At 32.2% G+C, this 27296-nt stretch overlaps 3 protein-coding genes across 4 annotated transcripts in view; 2 read left to right on the top strand and 1 right to left on the bottom strand.

Annotated features, from left to right (window-relative positions):
* Positions 1-83: 83 nt before the first annotated feature.
* On the bottom strand, positions 84-7373 carry LOC144853921 (uncharacterized). The gene is made up of 9 exons (XM_078711788.1): positions 6974-7373; positions 5601-5909; positions 4986-5088; positions 4301-4512; positions 3864-4028; positions 3351-3416; positions 2451-2531; positions 2076-2166; positions 84-1751 (listed from the first exon to the last, which is right to left on the bottom strand). Exons 1-9 carry the CDS (start codon positions 7047-7049, stop codon positions 1397-1399), a joined length of 1458 nt encoding a protein of 485 aa, XP_078567914.1. The 5' UTR covers positions 7050-7373; the 3' UTR covers positions 84-1396.
* Positions 7374-8120: 747 nt separating this feature from the next.
* LOC144853996 (1-acyl-sn-glycerol-3-phosphate acyltransferase epsilon-like) lies at positions 8121-12369 on the top strand. Its single transcript, XM_078711879.1, has 7 exons — positions 8121-8428; positions 8715-8903; positions 9050-9148; positions 9355-9445; positions 9963-10142; positions 10822-10945; positions 11165-12369. The coding sequence occupies exons 1-7, from the start codon at positions 8213-8215 to the stop codon at positions 11385-11387; spliced, it is 1122 nt and encodes a 373-aa protein (XP_078568005.1). The 5' UTR covers positions 8121-8212; the 3' UTR covers positions 11388-12369.
* A 2462-nt stretch (positions 12370-14831) lies between these two features.
* The window catches only part of LOC144854192 (high affinity 3',5'-cyclic-AMP phosphodiesterase 7A-like), a 49986-nt gene continuing 37521 nt past the window's right edge, over positions 14832-27296 (top strand). Inside the window, exon 1 of one of the 2 annotated variants that reach the window (XM_078712096.1) lies at positions 14832-15071. In XM_078712096.1, the coding sequence (XP_078568222.1) occupies positions 14919-15071 (153 nt within the window). In that variant the 5' untranslated portion in view covers positions 14832-14918. Of the gene's footprint in view, positions 15072-23542; positions 24482-27296 lie in introns of those variants that run through there. The other variant, XM_078712097.1, reaches the window with a different exon arrangement.

Raw genomic sequence — 27296 nt, 5'->3', positions numbered from 1 at the left:
ATAATATTGTAAAAGTTCTAAAATATGATGTGCGTGTGAGTACAAAGAAGTTGCTGAAATACAGTTGATGATCACAATCTTTCATAACTGTTGTTTTTTAATGAAATTTTGTATATCAATTTCAACAGGAAAAATGTCAAGAAAGCTGTTTTCCTGCGGTTTTTACCTTTTCTCTATATTTCAATCTTCCTTGGGTATATTAAATAGAGGCCATTTTGCTAATTAACCCTCTTCTGATTTTGGTAAACTTTGGATATCATGTTCATTTCAACAGGAAAATGTTAGAAAATTGTTTTCCTGCAGTTTCTACATTTTTTAGCATAGGATAATGTAATTTAAGCAGTTATAACATAGAATTATGACGTTACAACTACCTTATGGCAGCATAGTTACCCCATAATGGTAATTTCATAACGATGTTTATTTGGACCATATCAACAAGATAACAAATTATGTTGCAATTTGTTCTAGGTTCACCCGTACTTTTACTAGCCTACAATGTTGTATTTAATGTCTTTTTTGGTCCTATATAATACTGTTATTTTACATATCTTAATAATCATTTTCATTTGCCAGTTGTGTTACTTAGATATAAATATAATAATTTATTTTTAAATGTAGTTGCATAATATTATTATATTGTTATTTTTTAACACACACTCTTTTAACTCTAATCTTATTTCTATATCTACTTATATACATTTTTCGACAAAATCTACTTGTATCCAATTAAAATATCACATCAAACAAACACCAATATGTTATGTTAAAAGGTTTACGGAAATGTAGAATTAATTGTTAGCTAAAAATATAAAAATAACACTGTATATAAATTCTTTTTACAATGTATACGCATCTATCAATCATAATTGTTTACATTTTTGTTATCTAACCACATAAACGGTAGATATACATATATAAACGAAACTGTCTGTTATTTAGCAGACTTGCCATAAGTCTCAGCTTATTGTCGAAGTTGTTAGTATTCCAGTCGGCGTTTCAATTTTTGTATTTTGATCCGTACAAGTTTCGAAATTCGGTTCATCCATCGGGTGCATTCGTTAGAATTGTTATTTAGTAAAATCAACTACGCCTGTAAGAATAACGATTCAAATATCTATTCGGTTATTCGACCGATCACTAGAACCTAGATTAGTTAAAAGCATCAGGTTTTACACCTGAGTAACCGTGTACAGTATTTGTAGGCCTAATATCACGACGAACATAGGCATATTGACGTTGTGTCGGTACTACTGTTTAACATTGCCTTGGTACCGCACACAACATTAATAACAGCTACATCTATTCAAGTTGTTTATTAGTACCGTATCTTGTGTGGTGATTTACTATACTTTATAAACTTTCTGTATATCTAAAATACCAACAAAACGCAATACTATCTTGGCTTTGGAAGCTCTGGTGGTGCTTCATACTCCGATGGTTGTTTCAAATCCATGTATCCTCCATTATCAATGCTATCATATGGAATTTCTTCGTAAATTTCAGAGCTGGGTGATGTAAGCGCAGTGTAGTCGTCCGTCGAGCCCCGAGCGGTGTAATTAGGTGAAGGCTGGAGGTAATAATTGGAGGCGGGGGCTGCAGGGTTGTTTTGTGGAAGTGCCTGTGGTGGCTTCTTCGGTCCATTCGGCTGCTGATAAGTGTTGTTATTCCGTTTTTTCTCAGTTACTGGTTTTCCTTTTAGTCCCATTTCGACGGGTGCCTTTGCTTGAGATCTTCGTTCATTATTTCGTCTATTGAATAGTTAAAATGTGTCAATATTATTGATCTACGTTAGAATAGTAATACCAGTTTACACTGGTTGGAATACGCCATGTTGAACCTATTCAAGGAACAGCCCTAAGGACGCTTCCCGAACGAGCAGCAAAATATGTTTTAAAGCTAGCCTATATATGGCCAACCTATATCCCTTTTCTGGAGAACTGTCTATATTATGAGGACTGTGTTGGGTACCGATATTGTCCTTTATTAATAGGTGTTCTTGCTGTAATCTGAACAGATTAAAACAACAAGCAGGCCATGATTAAGTGAATGAAACATGTAAAATATAATCTAACCTCGCTATAGTCGCTACAACGATGATAACGATAATCACAACTATAAGTACAAACACTGCAGCACCAATAGCAATGTATATGATTATACTATCTGAAAATAAAACAGAACTAAATATGAACATGCAGAAAATCATCTAGTTTCTTCTGCCAACATAAAATATTCATGATGTGGTAAGTAAAAGTTAGTCTAAACCCGAAACTATAACTATAGCAAATTTTGGTTTACAAATGCGAGTAAAGCCTAGAAAAGAATCGTTTGCTTGGAAATTTGCTTGTGTTTGGAAACTTTGAGAAACTTCGAATTTGGTGAAGTTTTTACTAGTGTAGATTATGCTTAAAACAATGATTAGTATTATGTATTCGTGACTACCGTACCTTCTGATCCTTGTTGTGGCGCTGCGTCAGTCGGTGGTGGATTTTCATTGCTATTGCCGCCACCTCCTCCACCATCATTACCTAAAAGAGTTGATGTTTAAAATAATAATAAAATGGATCCTCCTTATACCAAATAATAAAAACTACCAATATCAGAAGGCAGGGTGCAGCAGAAGTCCAGGTAAGAAAGAATGCCATCTTTATAGATACAGTACCGATAATCGGATGGTTTACAGCTACAGTGCCTAATGTATATAATTTTCGCTTTCGTGTGATCCAATATTCATGACTGGGGTTATATTTAAACACATTCAATTAGATGGAACCTTCGCTAAGTCACTGCATATTGTTATTTATCCAACAAAACTCTACAATGAAGTTATGAAAAATCACACATGAAGACATACGTGACAAAGAACGTTATTACATTGAAGGGTTAATAAATCTATGGTTGTGTGAACAAAACAATGAATGGATGTCAACACCAGACGGTAACACAAGACCCATGGTACCAGGACGCATCATTATTTTTTCCAATGAGGTTAAGGCAGAAATCATGAATAATTCATATAGCGCCCGCTATAATGTCCCATATTATGTCATATTTATTCTAATTATTCGTGATTTGTGCCTTAGTCTCATTAAAGGGGAAAAAATAATGCTACCAGGACAGAGTAAATTAAAATTTAAATTTTCCCTGATAGTACGAGTACGGTGAGTAAGTAGGAGAAAAGAAAAGTACGAGACGAAATAGGATGGAAAGTGTTGTGCTAAGAAATATTTTACATTACAATGTGAATAACTGGTGTTAGAAGACGGTTTGTGCAGATTGAACGTTGCTTTAATGTGCAAACACTTTATCAATCGAAACACCAACGACAAATGTAATTTGTTTCTAACCATCTTTTATAGTAGTAACTGCAAAGTCAGTTACGTCACCGTTATTGTCCTCACTACTCTCATTTTCTGAAATGATTTAATAAATCTTAGACCCCATTTACACTTACGATTTGCCATGGTCTGACCCAAACCGTAAGCATAAATTTAAGTTTTGAATAAACAATGTCTTTATAAATATCCTGATTAGTTTATACCTTACACGTCTTCAACAGGTCTATCTCTATAATATTTTCATCCGATTCTGCGGCTGTCATTTGATAATATTTAACCGATTACTGACAGTTATTATACTATAGATGTGTAAAAGTAGACACATATCTAACTAGTGAGTATATATAATGGAAGCTTCAGAATCGATTGATATTTTTATGAAATTATTTGATGTCAGGAAAAAATAACGATCTTTCTTAATCGTGAACAATTTTCTCAGCAAAACAGGGAAATCCGTCAAAATACAATAGTCCTAAATGCACACTGTACTTGTTATAATAATACAATATTCAATTTTCTAACCTGGTATATCACAGAGCGCTCCTTGCCAGTTTTGAGTACATTCACAAACCGCTTGGTAGTATTCATCTATATTGCAAGTTCCTCCATTTTCACAATAGAATTCGTCACATGGATCAAACCATGGATAATAACTAGATAGCCATGGATAATCCTCGAAAGCGTAATCTACAATTAAATATGATCACGATATGATCACATATTGTTTGGAAAAAATAATAATTATTACACCCTATTATAATTATTATTAATTATAATTATTAATAAATTGAATATTGATGAAATGGAATTTTTTTCAGAACGATCTCCATTTTATGGAGTGGATTGACATCTGAAACATCCCCAGCTCATATGATTTGATAACATTCAACTCTAATATTTTTATTGTATGTTTTCTTTTTTTGTTATAAAATTGACAACAGTATAATGCAGTAATTTACCTTCAAATTCTACAGCACATTTAATTGCTACGTACTCAGTGCATGTGTCTTTCATGTGTTCGCATGCAAGAAGGTATCCTTCGTTGCCTTCACAGTCGAAATGTGTATATATTTGGTTTGCATAATATGCAGGGTTTGTATATGTTGTAAACTCTACTGCATATAAAAAGCCTAGTTGGCGGCATGCAACAGTCGTATCTTCAATGTCCCACCTGAAAATAGATAGATATATGATTATGTATTTTTATAGCTGAGAGGAAGTTTGAAGATTTAATCACATTTTCAGAAATCAAAGATATAGTACTGTATCGTTATATTTTATTTTATATGTATGTATACTTTTTTTTCAACTTGTACATTTAAAAATGTATTTCATGTTTTTTTTTTCTTTTTGTGATTATCTTTTTTTTTCCAAAAGGTCTTACGACTACAGACATTACTTGGATTCCTGTAACAATGTAAATATTTATATTGCTAAATAAATGTGAATTTGATTTGATTAAATTAAAAAGCGTTTTGTAACAAAGAACATCAAGCTACATTATTATTTTGTATAGCATTTTAATCGCCGTCAATTTAAAATACTAAATTGTCTTGATCTCATTTCTGAAGTGAGGCTGTACTACAGTGCACCTTAACGTTTCGATATACTATTTCGTTCTGGCAAAGAATAAACGTATTTTACCCATTAGCACAAATAGGCTTCCATTGACCGCTATCCCTTATTTCTAAGTTTCCGTCGTTCACGTCATCTACAGAGTTCTCTAAACGTATTTTCTTGAATGGTTCTAAAACATTAACACATTAGAAGGATTTTCAATAAAGGAAGTATTGGAAATAAACATATTGACATACAGGTCTATATACTCTACACATGAACTAAACTAATTTATAAGAGTTTAGAAAGAAGGTCGCTGAAACTGAGAGGATTAGGGAGTAACATGTAGAGAATAGAGAAAGTAGGCCTAGGGGCTAATGTCTAGAAAAGACTGACGAATATAGTGGGCCACAGTGCCTTGTATTGGATAAGTTTTTAGACTGTTTATGAAGGAAAAATAATATAACCGTACTATGGAATGTTAGGGATAAGAAGTAATGGAAAGCTAAGTAGTCTATGAAAAAGGAATGTTATTATTTACCGTCACATTAATGTTAAGCTTATGCTTATGACCTATGATACAGGCTGCACATGTGATAACTTTGCCTATTAATCTGAATAAATTATAGATACAGAACAGAGGTTTCACATGGAACACCGATATATTAAATAAATACCAAGAATAATACATATCAAACTTACCTGAATATTCAACATCTTCGCATTCGACTATAACGCTTTGATTATTACACGTTCCTTCATTATTCTCACATTCAAATATATTTGTTTCATCGCCGTCCTCACAGTCAACGTTCCATAACTTCGGATTCCCAGGTGGGTCACTTTCTTCGTACACACGAGCTGCCCAACCGTAGTTCAATTGACGACAAATGACGTCGGCGTCTATGATATCAAATCCGTTGCTACATATGTATCCCCATTGACTGTTGCTATCATCGGGTTTTGCTTCTGCACGTCCGATATTTTCATCAGGTCCATCCGTTAATCGCACTAGTGAATGATAAAACAATTTAATTATGACAAATAATGTTGTACAGTATGTAGGCCTTTTCGTTGGTCATAACCTCCAATAGTAACTGTTGAAACTAGATTTAATTAAGCAAATATAATAATTAATATAATTACAAACTATTACCAGGGAAGAGTGAATACTTATATCGTGCTATCACATATATAAGTATCACTATTCTTTTTCTAAAATGTGTGTAATGTAATGTGGTAATAAACATGATCAACGAATTAAGGTTACTGTCCATACTGATACAATAACGAGTCCACTTCACGCACAAGGTAACACGTACATTTGTGTTGGGTAGAGTAGGAGAGAACGTTTTATAATAATCTCAACAATGATTAGGGATTATGATTAAATACAGTATTGTCTTCTCAAAGTCAATTTTAAGTATAAACGTTAACATTATTTAACCGTAGTTCATACATTACAATAGAGTTTCTTAAATTCAAGCTGAATTCTTACACAAAAGCAGCTGTAACTTAAGTAGTATAGGCAGTGGCGTAACACAGTGGACAAAAGCCCCTGGTTTAGCACTCCAACGCTGGGAAGTTGTATTGGATTGCTCGTGCTCTGGACCCTTTAAGATCTGGGCCCCTAGGTTTAGCCAGTGAGCGCTCATATACCGTTACGCCACTGAGTATAGGTTCCTATAATACTAGTGTTAAAGATTTTTGCTGGTAATTAAAAAAAAAACAATACTGTTTTGAGAATGTTAAAATGGCAATAGATTTAATTAAATGACTATGAAACACTACCTATAATCATCATAATTGTTATTTTGCACTAATAGTAAATACAATGTTTAGTCAAATAAGTTATATAACAGTATAGTTGAAGTAAAGAATCAAGTCAATTACATTATTTTTAATTACGGTCTTATTTTTAACTTTTCATCTTTGCCTACCGTATACCTGTTGATTATTAATCTATTTTCGGAAACCAATAGACAATGGCTTACAAAACCAGTCATCAGTGTCTATTCACTTCTACAGTTTTTCTACTATTGTGAACATCCACTATATAATAAATAACACCTTACCCGATCCACCACATGATACTTGAACTGGTATAAATAATACTAGAATACAAGAACAACTGAATACAACATCAAGCATTTTTTTTGTATATTTTGGCCTATATTTCACTAGAACTGGATGAGAATCTGGAAGAGAAGGCAATTTCCAACTGTGTTGTTTTGTGACAGCATTTTGCCTTCATGCCTGGACGACGAAATTGAATAGATCTCTTTCATACGGTAAACAAGTGTAGGTGGTTTGGTAAAAGAGATCAATGCTGCTGTGTCATTGGGCGAGGCATTTTTTTACGTGATTAGTGTTCACTGAACGGCAACTAATTGACAAGTGCACTATTTTGAATTCTTTTATGTTGTCATATTACGTAAGGCTATTCATTTCACAACGTCCCTGACGATCACAATTCAAAGTTAATGTATTCAACTTCTATAACAGTGTATCTTTTATAGTTTTTTTTCCTTTATAAAACAAGTAAATTTTCTCAAAATTCCTTCATTCCTACGCCTAATAATAACAATTACGATTTTGTTGGTAGGCCCATGGATTTCTATTCTTTAATCCATGGTAGGCCTATTTATTGTTCTTTTACTCTCTTATTGAGAGTCGTCTTAAAGATGTTGTTCCCCAAAACATGAAAAATGAAGATTAATTAAATTAGACTTTGAATAGGTTATTTTGTAGTTTTAATCAAGTTAATCACTTCCGTAGAAAAAAAAACCGAAAAGAAATAATGTTTTCACTTATAAAATGACAAAATAAATGAAAATAATAAATGATTGGCAGCCAATTTGACTATTTTTGCTTTAAATTACAGTTTTTCAGGTAAATAATTTTTTGTTCGGTCTCATTTTTGGTCAAAGTGGATAACTATCATGTGACATTAACATTGAATATTCACCAACATAAAATGTCAATAATCATTTTTTCAGGGAGATACAATACAACTTTAAAATTACAATGTAGACATTTTTAAAATCAAATTAAAGCAACGCAATACTAATAATATTGAAATTTAAGTTGTTGTAAGTGTGAACCTTAAAATTTGTATTAGATATATCATGTACCACAAGCCAAAATGTGTGCTTTCCAAATTCCGTCCCATACCTTCCTCCGTAGTGCAAGTGTTGTAGTCTCCAGAGTCCAGACCGTGTAACCGTACCAATACCACACATGTGCAGGTCGAATAAGCCAGCCCAAGAGCTGCATATATCTTCGTGAACAACGGACATTATTCTGTTTCCATAATGTTGACAGTAATATTTCACATCAATACCTTACGGTTTGCTGTACCAGCTGCGGCGTTAATGGGCCTTGGCCCTCAGTATTTAACGCTAATCGTAGGCTGGAGGCTAGCCTCTGTGCTGATGCCAACGAGATGGTTCCGCGCAGGGGACGATTGTATTTGGGGAACGTATCAGCGTTTTATCGAGTTCTTTTTTGAACATTTTACTGGAGTTGAGGTAGGGTGAAAAAAAAGGTTATGTTATGTTTGTATAATAAATAATAATTTAAAAAAACAGTCTGTAGGCGCAGCCTAAAAATGTGTTTTTGGTGTTGCTCTGTTGGTGGTGCGGTTGGGGTACGTGAAGAACAGTGTGCAGTATAAGAGAGGGCGGTGTTTGGAATGCTGTATGGAACGTCTAAGCTGCCTACGATGATAAATAATATAAAAAAACATGAGAAAACTGTTACTTATTGTTAATAATAATTGCATGTTAGATTTATGGAAAGTCTGTTTTTTTTTAGGTTGTGTTGTCTGGTGACGTTGATGATTTAAAGAAGGAGAATGTGCTGTATTTATCCAACCATCAAAGTACAATGGATTGGATTGTGGCCGACATGCTTGCTATTCGTACAGGTTGCCTTGGCAGAATGCGATATGTCTTAAAGGATGGCTTGAAATATATGCCATTATATGGCTTCTACTTTGGATTGGTAACTAATTGTAAAATAATTGCGACTTATTTTATATACAGTATCAAATTTTAAAAGTGATTAATCTTACATTTTGTGAGGAAAAAAATAAATTGGCTTGTTTTTCTAAATAAGTCACTTGCTTACGATAATTTTTTTTAATGCAGCATGGATGCTTGTATGTGAAGAGAAGTAACAAGTTTAATGAACGTAATATTAACAGATGTAAACGTCAGCTGGCAAGCTTTGAACATCATAAAACACCTGTAAGAAATAGATATATTATAAATACTTGATTAACACTATCTGATATGTATTTGGTTATACATTATCACTGTAACAACAATTAACTATTTTGATTGATTCTCTATCTGCTGAACTAATACATGTATAGTCCAGTTGACAGTCATAGCTTACTTTTGTACAATTTATACAAACTGAAATTTCCAATTACAAAGCAAATACTTTACAGGTCTGGATGGTAATCTTTCCGGAAGGAACAAGATACAACCCAGAGAAAAAGGAAGCATTAGAATCAAGTCAGGATTTTGCAAGAAGCAAAGGTAACATTTGACATAAATCATCATCACAACAACAGACCTCATGTGTATTTCAATAATTTGGGGAGGTTCCCGCTATTCTAAGTTATCATTCCACCTCCCACTAAGGTGTAATTTCTCTCCGATCTTTTGGATATGTGGAAAAACATCCCGATTTGTAAACATTTTAGGCTCAGCTACATGTAGTTTGTTACCTAAAGATGAAAAATGCATTTCCCCACTTTTCCATGTCTGGAAAACACATCCATACACATCCAAATGGTTTCATAAATTTTCCCGATATTCAACTTTTAAGTTTGGACCTCTGTCAAAATCATCAGCCATTTTCAATCTACAGCATGCCATTGCATTATTTATGTATTTATGAATTAAACATGATGTAAAACTCTACACTATCAAACTTTATGTGACAAAAATATCACTACCATATTTGGGAACATCTTTTTTTTTTCAAACTAGTTTGATAGTGTAGACAAAGCTTAACAGTATTTTGCTGACCAGATGTATATTTTTTATTTAGATTTATCCATACTTCATAATGTATTATCACCGAGGTATCGTGCAACAAATCTATGTATCCAGGGTCTACGAAAGCACTATGATGCAATATATGATGTTACAATAGCGTATGGAGGTACAGGTGAAGAGGTAGAAGGGCAAGTTAGTGAAGTTACTAGGAAAAAAGCACCATCAATTCCAGGTAGGATCATACATTGCTTATTATGATAGATCAGTGTTATCTCATTGTAGGCCTCCATGACAATTTTTATTATAGGATTTTCTTTTTTGCCTATGCTTTTGAATCTTTTGATGTTTTTTCATTATCATGTTTTTTAATGTTTTTTTATGCTTTGTTTATATTTAATCTTAAGAGCTTTGTCTGAGTACAAAAAAACAAGTTTTAAATATGTTTATATATTTGACAATAAATGCTGTGCAAGCAGCGCATTCATTATGCTTGTCACAGCCATAGGATAAAACAACTTTATTTATTTTTATTTATTTTCATTGTCCCAAATTTTAGCCTTTGTAAATGCAATTTGTTTAGTCGTTGGGTATTTTTATGTATATTTTTATTCCTGAATAAAATAAAATAAAATAGTAATAAATCAACTAGAAGTCTGTGACTGCATGAATAATGTCATGAATTATTATTACCCAATTTTATTTTGTTCGATATCCTATCAAATAATTTATACTGCTTGATTATTTTTTAATGGTTTTCATTTCAGGTTTTCCCCCAGTGAATTATTATTAAAACTACAAAATGGCCTATTCAAGGTTTTATTTTATTCTTCTTTATTAATTTTCATATTTTTTGGGAAAACAAGTATGTCTGTTATCTGTACAGTGAAACAAATATAAATTTATTTTTCCAGATTATTTAATGGGACAATGTTCACAGGTTCATATTCACCTTAAACGTCGCCCTCTCGAGGACGTACCAGAAGATGAGACTGGAGTTCATAAGTGGTTGCATGGAATATTTGAAGAGAAAGACAAGTATGACATTATCATTTTGTTCAGAGGTTTATTATTTATGTAATAATATTATGTAATAATTTTATTCAGAAAACACTTTCATATCAGCGACAAACGAACATATTAATGGTGCATCCTAAATACAAAACTAATAAGGAAAATCAAATAAACAATAATTAAATTAATTAAGAATTAATATAGACTGAAATATTTAATTGCCACATCAATTCTCTTTCATAGGCTTTTAGATGAATTTTACTCAAATGATACTAACAAGCGAGGTCGTCTAGGTGATAACCCGAGAGTATCCAAGCTGAGCTTATCAAAGACTGTTCCAGCTGTCTTGTTCTCTTGTGGCATTGGTATACCTATGTTATTAACACAGCCATGCAGACAAATTTACTGGAAGATTTGGATGTTTGGAACATTGTTTTGTTGCCTCTATATGCGTGTGACAACATGAAATGTGATATGGTAGAATGTTGTTAGTAGTAATCCAAGAAACCATGTAAATTACATTTATCAATTAATAATAATACTGTAAATAGCAACCTTATATGGACACGACACTTTTTTTTTGTCTAAAGCCGCTTTCGCACTGATTTAATTTTGTAAAAGTAACCATGTCACTGGTTATATTGACCAAGAAAAGTTCAATCTGAACACTGGCTACTACAATTCAAAGTTAAATTAACCATGATCAATGTTTAATTTTAAAGAAATATTATTTTTGAAAATGGCTTTAATAGGAGTCAAATTGTGGATGAATCCAGACTATTTAATTTAATTTTTACAAAACAAATATTTATCATATTTGAGCTAATGTGACAGTATGTTTATATTGTTTGTACAGTTTCATTTACTAGATATCATTGCAGGTATATTATGTAATTATTTTTATACAGTACTTAAATTAAATTAAGCAATCTCCTTCAGTGCGATCAAGCTAAGAAGCTAACCCAGTCAAGGAAGCCCTTCAACTGTCGGACCCAGCATATATTTGGATGCTAGAAAAGACTGCCTCTTGGATGCGACTGGCATCAGTGGGAGGAACTGTACTGTACTTTATATTATGGTAATATTTTCCATTGCAAAATTATGATGATTTTACTCCTTTATTAAAAATGTGGAAATGTATTATTGCATCGAAATAGTGTTTTATTTTATGTAAATCAACTGATAAAAACCCTTTCATAGGATATATTTTGTGTTTTATTACTTCATAAACTGTATAATTTTAACATTAATTTTGAAATAATTACTATTTATCATTGTTATACTGTATTAAAAATGAACTTATTTTAATTTAATATAATACTAAATACTAATAATAATTTGTATTACATTTATACACGATAAATGCATGAAGTTATTCCAGATTTGTTAACAATTTTAAGATCAAAAAGTGTATTTCAAGATTGTTTAAAATTATAATTTAAGGATGCTTAGATTATTAAAATGAAAATGTGCTCTATGTGTATTATTGTTATAGACCGTATTTATTTGATTAAAGGCCCCTTCGAATAAACTCCACACTTTGAGTAAACTACCCTCGAATAAACGCTCCCAATAGAACCACAGATTATATAGCGCAGAACGTCATTTGGAATGAACACCACCCCTCCCCCTCCGAATAAACGCTCTCCACAGAACATCTTGGAATAAACGACCCGATTTAATTAAACTTCCCTCTCTTGAATAAACACTCCTAATAGAAAATCATTTTGAAACCCACCCCCATTATCGAATCGAATAAAAGCCGCGTCGTAAGGGCGTGGTTGCGGACAAGTCCATTATGGTACAGGGGTGTTCTAGGAACTTTTTACTTTCGTATCCGAAAGCCCTCGGGCTATTGTCGGTTTATACAGGTAAGCTAGGCACGAAATAGACATTAAAACACATTCGTATTTGTAGTAGAATAATTCATTAATTGCCATGATCTACTATTTACCAAGCATTCAATGCTTGCAATCAAGTTGGTTCACTTTTTACCTATTCCTACACCTAAACAATCTTCACTCGAATATACTTCCCCTAAGAACCCTCCTGAACAAAAGTTCGAATAAATACAGAGATTTACTATATTAGGACTATTTAAAGAATTTCATAGTTACCAACTCATCGTCCGCATTTTAGTGATTTTTTTACTGAAACGCATTTTGTACAAACACATGCGTGACCATTAAAACTATTTTAGGTGAACTGCATTTCAAATGATGGTTATTAAAAAAAATTACGTTAGTATTCGTTAATCAACACCAAATATGTATAATTATATAATAAATACAATATCATTGTCGCACAACATCACATTTATGGTCGCCACAGTGCACATACGTATCCGTAGATGGGCCTATACTTGAACAAAAATGATGGGAGAAAATCAACGGAATGTTACAGCTGCCCGGTACGGTATTGCCAAAAAAACACTGATAAAACAGCCTAAAAGTGACAATTTTTAGGCCAGCCGTATACAAAAGCCTAATTTTAATTCATAAAACAGTTACAATAATGAATTACTCGACTGAGCTAACTGGTCATCTTGCTTTAATAATCGCAGTCCTCAATACAACCCCATACAACAAAAACAAAATTTGTTTTAAATAATATTTATCATATGTTAATCTAGGACGGTGTGGCCACACACGTCAGTTGCCACATACGTTGCGAATAATAAAAAAAACCACCTTCCCACTACACCTGCACAATGCCATTTAATTTGTATAACAACGTATGTCGTACAACTACGATGAGATATAAATTTTCTTCTTAAACACGTAACGAAGAGCATTATTAATTTCGTTCCCTCAAAATGACGTCCATGAATATGGACATAACTCATGAACTAAACCCGATTTTAGGCTAATTTGTGCATTATTTATTTGACAGAAGGCCGCGAATGGCAAAAAAAAAAAAATCCGTAGATTCGAAAGAGTAGGCCTACTCAAAACAGAGCATTGCCCGTTACGAACTTACGCTGACAATAATTGTCGATTTACACGCGCTTCATATTGCGTGATTCGTCGTTACTTCATAAATATGCATATTCATGATGCCATCTTGCCGGAACGAAATTAGTTAATAATTAGTTAATTAATTATTAGAACCGTATTAACCTATCTACAAATAAGATGATAGGTTTTCTCAGTCGCCTGAGCGTCGTGTTAATAATACGGATGTCATGGCTCGCAGTTAAAGCATGGTTAAAGTTATGCGAGGGGTTCACAGAATTATACTTCCTCCTTTCCACCACCACACATCATGAGGCAGCAGTATCATTGCATCTGGTGATGTCCCATGGGCTGTAGCAGGGCCTTAGTGCTGAGGCACAGGGAGCACGCCATAACATTTTTTTTTCAGTGGCATTAAGCCACCAGTATTCGATATCGTAAATTTTATGTTTAGCGCCCTCAATTTTTAAGAACACCCACGTTATAATTTCAGAAAATTAGGAACAAATATTAGGCCTATATACATTTTTATGACCATTATGGTATTATTGTAGGTGATATTGTGATTATTTTATACATTTTACAAATATAAAAATTAGTAATTATGCTTTTGTGGCTAGCGTGTGAGTGTTCAAAGTAAGCGCAATTTCAATATTATAATAATATTTCATTTCATATTTCAATGAATAAAACACAGTAAACGCAAGTGTAATTAAAAGTGCGTTGAACTACTAGTAAGTTAGAAGTATGCGCGTTTCCGGTACGCATTCCCCTTTACGCAAACGCCCATCCTATTTTTACGCGCGAGTTGTTGAAACAGCGCCCTCTCTACGTGGTCAAAATTAGTCCGCTATCTCTCGTATTATTATTATATCATCTGTGAACTAAAACTGTGGTGGTAGTACGAGAGGCCTACTCTACTACTAGCATAAGAAAGACTCTTAATTAATACTGGAAGCTGTGCAAATATATACGGGAAGAGGTGTACTTTGTGTTGGCCAAGCCATAGTAGTGTTGTTTAATTTTATGCTATGTAGTATATAATGCTTTGTAAAGCATTTATAGTAATGGCCGTTTGCCACGATTTACCTGTTTTACCGTTGGATAGACATATTCCACAGAATGTACTCCGTAGGAGAGGAGCAATCTCCTTCAGTTCAACCACATCGCTGTTCAAGAGCCTTCCGCGTCTGGAGGTAAGCTACTGTAGGCCTATCACCAATAGCAGTAGGCCTACGTTAAAGACCCCTTCCCTGCAATTTTGGACGTTTTTTGGAAAATAATACATATATATCACTTTAAAAACATTAAACCATGTCATTTCTTGTCTTAAATGTACGTTTTATGGTAAATTATGATAAAAAGTGAGAAACAATGCACTACCTAAGTAGCTCGCGGCGATCGACCTCTCGTGGACGGTCTTAGGCCTAGCCTAGCTAGGCTTAGTTTTGTAGGCCTAGCTGGTAAACATCGGTAACGTACGAACATCGTACGCGAGCTATATACCTAGCCTGATGTTGTATAGTTGCTGCATTAATTGTCTTTCTATTTTTGCCAGACTCCGTTGATACAAATTGGGGAAAACCCGGTATTTTCGCTGAAAAGTTAGGAGTCTTCCATTTGTTTTGGCCTCACGATCGATCGAAAAGTGGGCGAATTACAGGTGAAAAACAAAAATATCAATCCGCGCGCAATGCATTTTGGGATTTATAGCGGGCCGCTATAATTATTAGAATCGACTTATTTTTCACATTTTTAACCGTTTAAAGACGAAAAAAGTTATCGCAATAGGACCATATAGTATTATTTTTACATTAAATATAGTTTGTGATCTTAAATTAGATCTAAAAAACGTAGGGAATGGGGCTTTAACTAAAATGACAAAAAAAAACTTACAAGCTGTTAAGTTCACTTTAATTCTTTATTATCCATTTATTAATTTTCTCTGTCAAATATATAATATTAAGTGACTCAGTGAGTGACTGTATCCATCTAATCTACTACTAGCTAGTAAGTATTTACTAGTAGGCCTATCTATTATATTGTCAGCAGCATTGAATAATAATGTTGATAAGATTATATAACACCTAAATAAATTCCAGTCATTTGATTGGACGATTGTGGGTCACATGGCATGCAATAGTACAAACTATTGAACGGTCGTTTAAAAAAAAATGTTCACATTTGGAGAGTATTTTTTATTTTTAATACCATTACTTTAGAAATCCAATAGTGCCGCTTATTTTGTACTTCCACGCAATGATTCGAGTGTGATCTCGTGTATATCGTGACGAAAGTAAATTATATTTACTAATTTAGACCAAAAAAAAGCATTTAAATTTGCTTTAGATCGTTTGTATGATTTTGAATAATTAATGAGAACATCTCTACAAACAAGAAGTGGAATCCAGTTGCCTATCGAAGTTTGGTAATGGTATCGCTGTCTTTCTAGTGTGCAATGCATGTTTGGGATTTATAGCGGGCCACTAAAATTATTAGAATCAACTTATTTTTCACATTTTTAACTGTTTAAACGAGGAAAGTTATCTCAATAGGACCATATAGTATTTATTTTTTACATTAAATATAGTTTGTGACCTTAAATTAGATCTAAAAAACGTAGGAATTAAAACTGTTATATAAAAGTAAATTTGTATTCAATTAATATCTGCCGCTTATCTTGAATATCGAAGGCTATATATGGTCCATTAAAAAAATATTTTGGATGCGGTGGAGCAGAGCAGTTATAAACAGACGAATCATTCAATATTCTGAAAATGTTTATAAAAAGCTAATGCAATAGTACCTGTACTAAATCGTTAAAATGAGAATGGCAAGTTATGCTTAGTTATATACAGTATGTACAGTATATAAAGTATGTTCAATATTAACAGTAGGCCTACGTTTTGTAATTTTAATTTTTTTTAAAAATATACTGTAAATCACTAACATTAATTTAAAATGCAATGTAAATAACTTTGATACATTTTTATTAGTGGGTATTATTTCAAAAATTATCTACCTACAGTCATTTTTATTTATTATTTTATTCATTCTTAACTGTATATGGTTATTGTGGTTTTCACTTTTCACGTCATCATTGCATGAGCCTACACTATAAGTATAAGCGATATAAATTGCTGGTATACTGATTAAGATACAGTTAACATGTGATGAAAATGTTGCTCACTGACCCTATAGTCTTTAATTCTATTACTTTTCGAAGAACTTAATAAAATCATAAATATAAACAATTTACTGCAATAATGTTTTTCAAATTATAATCTGTCCAAAGAATCTATACAATAACTGAATTGGATATCAACAGTAGATCCTGGCTCGCCCTCCCAGCCCCTTCAGTATTTCAAAATGCCAGATTCCGGTTACGATATTTGAACCACATGTGTGGTGTGGTGTATAGTGTATATTATAATAAAGAATTGAGAATGTAGTTATGAATATTAAAAATCCAAATGTATTTGTAGAAGGAAACTAAAGTTTACTTAGAATTTACTACTATGTTAAAACAAGACGGAAGTATAGTTTAGCTTTGTAGGTCAAGTGTGCTTTATAGTGTTATTCCTACCAGGACATAAAACACTATACCAATCATTGACTAGCCTTGTTATTTGCTTTTAGACCAAGTAAAAAAGTACCTGATTTTTTCAAGTTACTTTATGACTTCTACTTTCAAATAGAGTTACCAAAACTATTCTTTTATTTTTGAATTATATATCCACATTTTAACATTCTCAGTCGCTCCCAAAACCCTACAGTTTGAAACTTCTATAGTACAGGAGGGCCTAGTATGTAGGTAGTGGAACTGGGACTATCTTGTTGTGTATTACTTTGTGGATCATGGCCCATCCGTTATCATTGAAATGTATCATCATCAGTGATTCCATAAATGCCCTTTTTGGAATAATATGAATTAGTAATTTAATGAGGTTTTTGGCTGGAGAGATAAGGTGTCTAATGTCAAACAATATTGAAACCTACAAACAGGTACCCACTTAATTGAAAAACAGTACAATATGCCATGTTTAGTGGAAAAACACATGGCAGTAAGTTAGATCATTGCAGGAAATTACTAGTTTAATCATGGACTGGTTTAACTCAGAGTTACTGTAGCCTAAAGGCTAATCCAGAGGCGATGGAGGATGGGGGTTATTTTTGACAGACTATGGTATTATATTATGTTAGCTCTCTCTTATTTTAAAAAAACATGGACCCATACCCCTAGAATTAACAAAAATGGTAGCCATTTAAATATAGGGTCTCTCTCTCTGTCATGATCACCTGACTCTGCTGTCGCTAAATAATACTCTAGTTGTTTAATACAGTGTGTCTATTGTTTAATGACATTTCAATGAAATACCATAACATTTTATTATTTTCTATGAAATCTAAAGGATATATATCCTTTATCTGAATTATATTTTAAAAAAACAACATAGTAAATATATTGTAACCTTAATGCCGAAGCTCAATACATTATCAACTCTTAAACCATAAGGGTTACTACTCGAGTCATTCATGCTGGGGTACCTCCTAATTATCCAACAAGTGTTTACACTTTACAACAGTATTTTACATTTAGTAAGTACATACAAACAATCAATTTTCAGCCATTTTTTTTTAGATGGCATACATTCAATTTTCAGAATAGGTTTAAAAGATACCTGTTCATAATTTTGTCATGCTTAAAATATGTTGTACATTTTTTTATGACAGAATAATAAATAAAATTTGAAAACAAATGTATAAACAGTAATAGTGAATGTTCAATTTAGAGTAAAGATTATAAGAGTATGACTTTGCGAAAACCAGTACATAAAAAATGCATGTTTTTGATAATTATTTTTGTGTGTTTTTAGCATTGTTTGTTTCCTGTTGCTACATAATTGATTACAGCATTAACATATTTAAGTCATCTTGACATTTTCTCATTATTATATTATCTAAATGCAGCAGAACATCTTATTTAGAGGGACACCCCTATTCAGGGGACACTCCTATACCAATGGACACCCTTACTATTAAAGGGATATTTTCCTGTGAAAAGATTAAAGTTAAATATGACCATCCCTCATTGAGAGGACTCTCATACTTTAGGGGACACACACCCCTATTTTAAGGGGACATTTTGTTGGCCTCAAAGTTATGGTTTTACTGTATGATTTTATTTGAACTTGTTTCTATATTACCTGTTCTTTTAGGTCTATTTTTAAATCATTTAAATCATGTCTATTTACAGTATATAATATATATATTAAGCTAATTTTACAGTAATACTGTACAGTTTTAAATAAAATATTGCCTGCTTCTGTTGTTACTTCCTTCGATTGTTTAACTTCCTGATGTAACAATAATATCGAGATTACTAACTAATATACACCCCTATAAACAAATGGAACAGCCTATGTTCAATGCTAATTATTATTTGTAACATCATGTACTGCATGTTATTTTACTAAGAAGGAATAGCCTTGCTTCATTTATTAATCCCAAGTAACAGCAAAAAAGTAGATTAGATAAACATCCGTTTTGTAAACGGAACTTAAAAACTGATTATTGAAGAAGTCTTGTATGTGTTTTTATAAAGCAAATGTTGTATATATTCCGAAATAAAAAGATGTTAAAAATGAAGTATCTCCCTTGTTTTAACCTTTAAAAGAACATGATGTGTGAATTATTTAAAAAAAACATCTACTGTATTATTCATTAATGTTATTTAGTATTCCAACACCCTGGGTGCATTCATTTTGCTTACGAAAGTGAATGTATGACTTAAAATAAAAGAGGATTTTAGTAAGTACTATTATACTCAAACAAGTATTCATTTTATTCCTGGTTTATTATATACAGTATTTTAGAGATAATGATGTCATCCTTTTCTAATTAAGGAATGAAGAATGAAATAATATACAGTATCCGTGACTGACTGGAAGTCGTCGTTTAATACTAATTAAATAGTTTCCATCATTAGGAATTGTGTTGTACTGTAATATTAATAAAAATAGGTTACTTTAATAAGTAGAATTAGCACAATACTGTACAATACTGTATATCATATGATTTCACTATTACTACAGTAATTTTCCAAACATTCTCCTTCTCTCTTAATTCTGATGATACTGTAATACTGTATAAATCATCTTTAGGCAGAAAATAAAATATAATTTCTGAGCTGAGCTAATTTCTGACAACTTTATATAACGTAAAGGTTATATTGATACTATATTCTCATAACCATAAATATAAAAGATTAATACAAAAAAAATTAATTAATTTTAACCAACTTAGCAATTATTACTACTACTACTGCTTTTATTGTTAGCAATAAAAATGTTAATTTTAACACTAGATGAATATTCTACGACAAGAATAATGTACCGTAAGTAAATAATGATGTAGTGTTTGCTTGTTTATTAATTGTATACATATTGTATGTTACCATGACAATTAACGCAGTTGAGGGACAATTAATTCATATTACTTTTTGCTATTATTATTATATACAATAATTTCTTAATTTTTTATTTATTTCTTGATGCAGTATGTTAAATCAATAATTGTTGGCAAACTATTTTGGGCCAGTAAGTGGCAAGATCTGTCGTCACTGGCAGTAGGATGTTAAAAAGAACTTGCTCAAGTAACCCCCTAATTTTAACGAAATTTGGATAAGAGTTTGATAAATAAGATCATTCTGAAACTATCTTCGGCCAAATTTAGAAATTTCTAACAAAATGTAGTTATTTCTTACTGGACCTGGATTAACAGTTGCTTTACACTAGCCACTGCCAAAATAAATATAGACTGGTGACTTATTGATCTACCGCACAGCACAACTTATAAAAGAAGCTCATTAAAATGTTCATATTTTAACTTATAATTAGTATAAGTTAAGTTAAGTTGGTATAATTCAGTCAACCATTTGATTATGTCAGTTGATGCTTTTTGTATGTGTTTAAAATTGTTATATTTTTTATATTAGATATTGCAATTTTTAAGGGTTAGGGTTATGTCAATGCGATATAAAAACACATTGAAACACGGTTTTTAATTATTAATTAGATTTATTTATAAAGAAAATAAAATTTTGGCATATCACTACCATATTTGGGCATATCACACTTTTTTGTCAAACTGCTATAGACAGAGCTTTAGATTAGGTAACAATATCAGGGCAAAATTTTACTGGTTCTCATAAAACAACAGGTTGTGAAACAATAACCTTTCTCTCTCAAAATACCATGGATATAATTTGTGTCAGCTACAATTTTCAATATTAAACTCTTTTAAAATATCTAATTGTTGGATAAGATAATTGTTTGCTAGTTTCCATAGAGATATAAATATTGTGGTTATAATCAGTAATTTGATGATCATTATTTGTGAACTATTGGTGTTGTGCTCATTGACTCATGCATATAAATCAAGTACATATTTCATCCTCTATTGTTTGTGTCTCTTAAAAGAACAAATATGATGACAAACAGAGGTGTAATTTATTTTCTATGTATCCTTTGTTGACTTGCATTTCTGTATTAACTACTACCAATGAAATGTCCACCTTAAAGTACTCTATTCTGCCTTGCATTATTAACCATCTTATTAGTTGCTTTTAGTTGCTATGGTAATGAGCGACCATGGTATTTATCAAATTTAGAATTTAATAACATGTCCTTTGTCTGGTTGTGTATAATGATTGGGGCTGTTATAAGATCACTAAACAATCGATTACATCACAGTTTATACTGTAGCTGTACTCTGTATCTACTCATTTTATATTAAATACACATTTTTTTTTGCATTTACTTTATTTAAATCTACTGTATTTAAACAAGACATATTTTTTTTTTATTAGCACTAGCTTGTTAGCTGCAATTTTTACTATTATTAAATCTACATGCTATATGAGATAGTTTAAACTAATTACGAAAACAAATTTAATACCACACCCTAAGGAAAATGTTATTATTTTGATTTATTTATTCATTATTCATTCATGTGCTGTCTTTGATCCGAAGGTTGGCAATCATGACCCTCCAATCGTCATTGTCCTCTGCCATCCGTTTGACGTCAGCGTAGGTTCCCAGTCCAGTCCACTCTTTGATGTCATCCATCCACGATCTCCTTGGTCTTCCCTGCCCTTCCTCCCACAGATCTTCGAGTGCAAGCTTTAACAATGGGCCAGAGCTTCCTCTAATCATGTGTCCTGTGTATCTCAATTTTTCTTTTTACATCTTTTAGATTTATTTATATTATTGTATAAATTTGCATTTCTGAAATCCATTTCATATTTGGAAACATGGTACTGTACATTTACCTAAAAAATGGTCATTTATGTTTCACAGTATGATGGTTGCAAATAAATAAGTAAATAAGTTGTTAATCGTTATACATGCTGTAGCTGGATTATAGGATAATATATAGTGCCCTCTATAGTTTGCCACATCTTTATGTAACCTTCTTTCCTTCAAAGGTGACAGACCTACTGTGTACAATGGAGAAGTGCAGATTGACGTCATTTCATTTAGTCATTTTTTATTAAATCATTCATAGTTTTAGTATTACAGTCACTGTAAATCCCCACTGGGAATTTCAACAGATGCTTTGCTGTTTGAATTTATATTTAATGATAAATATTCAATTTTACTTTGTCTCCTATACTGTGTAATGTAATACATTGGTAAATTGGATTGTGTTTCGTTTGTGATGTAAATGTTTTAATATTAATTTTGTAATGGATTAATAATAACTTACCTGTAGGTGAAAATAAAATACTAAACACTTTTCTGTTTAAATTTAAAACACCGTTTATTTATTTAATTAACAGTCGACCAAGAGGAAACCATTGGCCAATGACCCAACACTGCTCTACGGGACCGTGTGTGGGAAAGTTGGAAATCTTGAAATTTTTCTGATATATTTACATCCCTAATACGTTGTGAAACTATGGTTAGAAATAACGTTATCCTTTAACAAAAAGTTTACCATTAAATAGAAATTGTTTAAAATAATAGGAATCCTACTTCATTCATTCATCTGACAATGTACAATATTAATAAATTACTAATAATAATATTAATTGTCTTTTTGTATAGCGCCTAACCAAAACAAAGAGCTACGACCACAAGGCTCAAACTAGGTAGAAATTATGTGTCATAGAAATTAGTCGAGTGGCCGAGCGGTTAAGGCAGGGGCTACGCGGCAAACCATACAGTAGCTATACAATCGGCACAGGCAGGTTCAAGTCACTGCTCGACCATTGTTGTGGTAGTAGAACAAGTCTTCTCGGATAAGGACTTAAAACTGAAGGTCCCAGTACATCTTTCGGAAGAGTAGGGGTTACCGTGGTGTACTGGTCCATTCAGCCCCTTTGTTGTGAACAGACGAATGGATGCCGTTTTGTGACAGCACTTGACATGAAAGTTGAGGTATGTGCGGTCCACACATGTGCGCAATTCAGCCAAGTAGGCTGCAAGTCGCAGGTTATACCCCCATACCATTTACATATTTCAATGCTATGCAAAAGAGATCAGCAACTTTTTGAAGATGTCAATAGAGTTTACATTATCAAGAATGATACCTACACTGTACATTTTGACATCCAATGAAACTCCTACGAAGGGGACACCTTCCTTCAAGACCTAACATAGTGTCTCCTTAATAGGAGTTGGTGATTTCACAGGGAGGTGTTCCCTGACTGAATATAAGGTAAACCTGGCCTTCAAATACTATGGTTAGTTTACTGTGACATATCTTGATACTGAAAAAAAACACCAACACATTTATTATGCAAATTAAAATTGACAAATTAGGGATATTCTCTAGATGCTAGATTTTGTATTAGGCTTTTTAAAGTGTTTGTTTGATTTTCATTTGTTAGGTAGTTAAAAATTCAAAGAAAATATTCTACCATGTTGCTATAGAAAAGGAATGTTTGTTTTACGGACTACATCATCTGAACTAGAAAATTTAATTTATCGACAATACAGTCAATTTGTGTTACATAATCTATTTTATGTGTTGTTAAAAGTTTGGAGGTGATCCCTAATTGTTCCATTGACTCACCTTCCCCTCTGGAAGAAGGTTTCAACTTCCTGACACTTAGGTCAAAGTGCACATGCTCAATCTAATGTTCACATATCTGCAGCTGATCTTAGTGTACATTGAAAAGCTTGTATTGTTAATCTAATACAGGACTACTTTATTTAAACAATAACAGTGTATTGACTACAACTGTAGGGCTTAAGCAGAGTACAAAGGTGTTTTGGATACTCACTTGAAATGTCCTCGACCACCTCGCTGTGTTAGTACATACCTTACCACCAGTTGATCAAGTCAATATTTCATCTATGTGAATTATAAACTTTGTGTCTAGTTGTACAAGGTAGTCAAATGAACAGAGGAACTTATTTGTATGTGTTGGAAATTGTCACTAGGATTTTTCAGAAGCAGTTTTTAAAACTTTCTATTTTCTGGCTGGTATACTGTTAGTAACAGACACCGTTTCATTGCTTAGTAATCTTTTACATGGAGAACGCCAATGGGCTTGTCATCCCACTACGAATCAAGAATGAGCAATGGAGATGAAGATGTAAGTTGCTATGGAAACATTCATGCATATCATTGTAAAACATAATGTGATTGTTATAACTGAACTTCATGGCTGAGTATCTGTATTATCAATTTTTAATGATTAAGTTTAAGATTGGTTATTTGAAATTTAATATGTGGTGTTCATCATATAATTTGACTTTTTATTATTATGTTATCCTTTTCATTTTTTAACAATACACTATCATCAGTATTCAACCTTCAAGTATACCTATAAAGATTATATTATAATATTATTTATGATAAAGCCTTAATTGAAGTGTTTATACTCATTATCATTATATTTATAAATACCTAAACAGATATTTACAGGTGGTTGTGTTATTATTACAAGTTTATTAAATCAATTATTAAATAAATTAGGACCAAATGATAATTGTGAGAGGCATAATGTTCATGCTGGAAATATTTTTTTAATGAAAATATTGTTAAATGCTGGACTGATTATGAAATGCTGTTATGCTATATATTGACACAGGTTTGTCCACCATACAGTAGGTGATGTGGATAAAAATTGCATATAGTCAGAGGGCCTGCCTACTGTAGTAGTATGTTGTATGTAAAGCCTGCCTTCTTTCACCACCACCCAAACTTAAAGAGAAGTACTCCCACGTCAGTAACAGTGGGTGATCTGCAATAGTGTTTTTTTCGATTGCTAGACTATGATAAAGAAGATTTTCAGTTAGATTCTCGTTTATCATTGCTATTTTATCGTTTCACAATTTCATTTCATGGTTGTTTAGTTTCTAACATATAATAATAAAAATAATGTCTAATTAGATAATACAGTAGTACAGTTCCAAAGTTAAATGTATTTGTATCTTTTACTAGATAACAGATTTTTAAAATTAGTTTAATGATTGTACATCCTCAAATTGTGTACTTAAATCGTCCTTGGTATTAGCAGTATTGTGAAATAATTTGCCAATCAAATCTTATTCCTGCAGTTTAAGAGTGATAATTGACTCTAGTTGCACTTAAGCATAATATAATAACTCCACCTTGTTAGTTTAAATATTCTATAAGAAAGATAAGATATAGCCTATAGTACTATTGGAAACACATACAATTTATTCAACAAGTTAAAAAGGTACCGCATAAACTAATAACAGAGTTCATTGATGTTAAAGAGTGCGTGACAGACTTCCATAGCATTGTAGTTCTAATTAAAAGGTGTTCACTGAAACGGAATTTAGGTCAAGGAAAAACAAACACTTTGTCTTTGGTACGTGCTGACTGGAAAGCGTAGTGTCTAGGGCACTTACCCTTTCTCGCTCCCGTGTTAAACTGCATAATGATTCTATACAGATAATATTTAAAAATCAGTTGACTTTTGTAGCTTTAAAGGTTATGTAGAGGTTAGTTCTGATGAGCAATTCAAAATTTATCACATTTTCATCGGTTTATCTACTCTTACATTATGCAATTTGACGGACAAATGTTATAGTCAATAGTACTGTACAGTGTAATGAGGAAAAATGGTGTTGTTGCACGCCTTCATTTTGACTGCGAAAGCAATTTGACCTTAGCTTAGAGTAGGAACTCCATCTCAGATGTGTCCGATTGATGATGACAATACTATCAATTGTAGTGCAAAATGAGGTGAAGGTCTACAGTATGTTTAACAGACAAATACAAAAACTATTTTTTAGAGTACTCCCGTTAGATTTGCTGGGAGATGAGTGGACAGAAAGGATCTGATGGTATAGCAATAAATCTTCGTTATTTCATGTGTTGTCCTCAAAACATGAAAAATGAAAATTGATAGACTTTAAATAGGCAGCCATTTCGCAGTTTTAGTTTGAAAGTTATTCACTTCTATAGAAAAAAAATGAAAAAATCAATGCTTATAAACAAAAACTCCATTGTCTGACGGACAATGGTCTTCCTGTTGACTAATTTTGTCTAAATTGCAGTTTTTTCAGGTAAATATATATTTTTTTCGATCTAATTTTTAGTCAAAGTGAATACTGTAACTATTATGTGACAAGGCATATTAAAAACAAATATTTTTTTTCAGGGGACAATGTATCTTTAAGGGAATATAATTTCTGAAACAAAATTGAATTATATACATTTCAAAAATCTGTACAACAATTGAGTACATTTATAATGAATAATTATAATATTGTACTTTGAACCCTCTTGTATGAAATTGAGATTGACAGTATGTGATGAGAACTTCCCTTTCCACAAAATTAAACAAACATTCAGTACAATAGAGAAAAACCTAATATTGAGGGCCTCTGGCAGTGTTTCCAAATTTGAGTACCCTTTATTCTAATTCAATAAATTATCGTAATGTCCAAGAAAAAAGTTTATAATGTAGTATATGGAAATTGGAGGATCAGTAGGGAAAACGTAATATCCTTTGTTCTTATCCTGTAAACTGACAATTGTCTCAAGTAGTGTGAAGCATTTCCTTCAAATCTCGCAGAAGAAGTTTTAAGTACAATTGCGATTATGTTGGTACTGGAGATATCATGGCAAAAAAAGAGGGGAGGAGAAAGGACACACATCCCAATATTCCTGCATGCCCACAATGAACTAACATGATGTAATTAGGTCATCGATAATCTAAATGCAATGTTCGTTTCTTTATAGCAATTTGCTAATTATTAAGAATATAAAACAAATATACCAGTATTTCAAATATTAAACATTTTATTTGTAGTATAATTTGGAATTTTCTTTGATGTTTGGACATTTCAAAATATAATGAAAGACAAATGACAAGTATGTTCTGGACGAGGCACATTTTTCCATTTAAGCGTATTTGTAGACCTAGCATACCA

Source organism: Antedon bifida, chromosome 10 (genome assembly GCF_963402885.1).
Source record: "Antedon bifida chromosome 10, ecAntBifi1.1, whole genome shotgun sequence".
Lineage (NCBI taxonomy): Eukaryota > Metazoa > Echinodermata > Crinoidea > Comatulida > Antedonidae > Antedon > Antedon bifida.
This window is presented reverse-complemented; position numbering and strand designations above follow the sequence as displayed.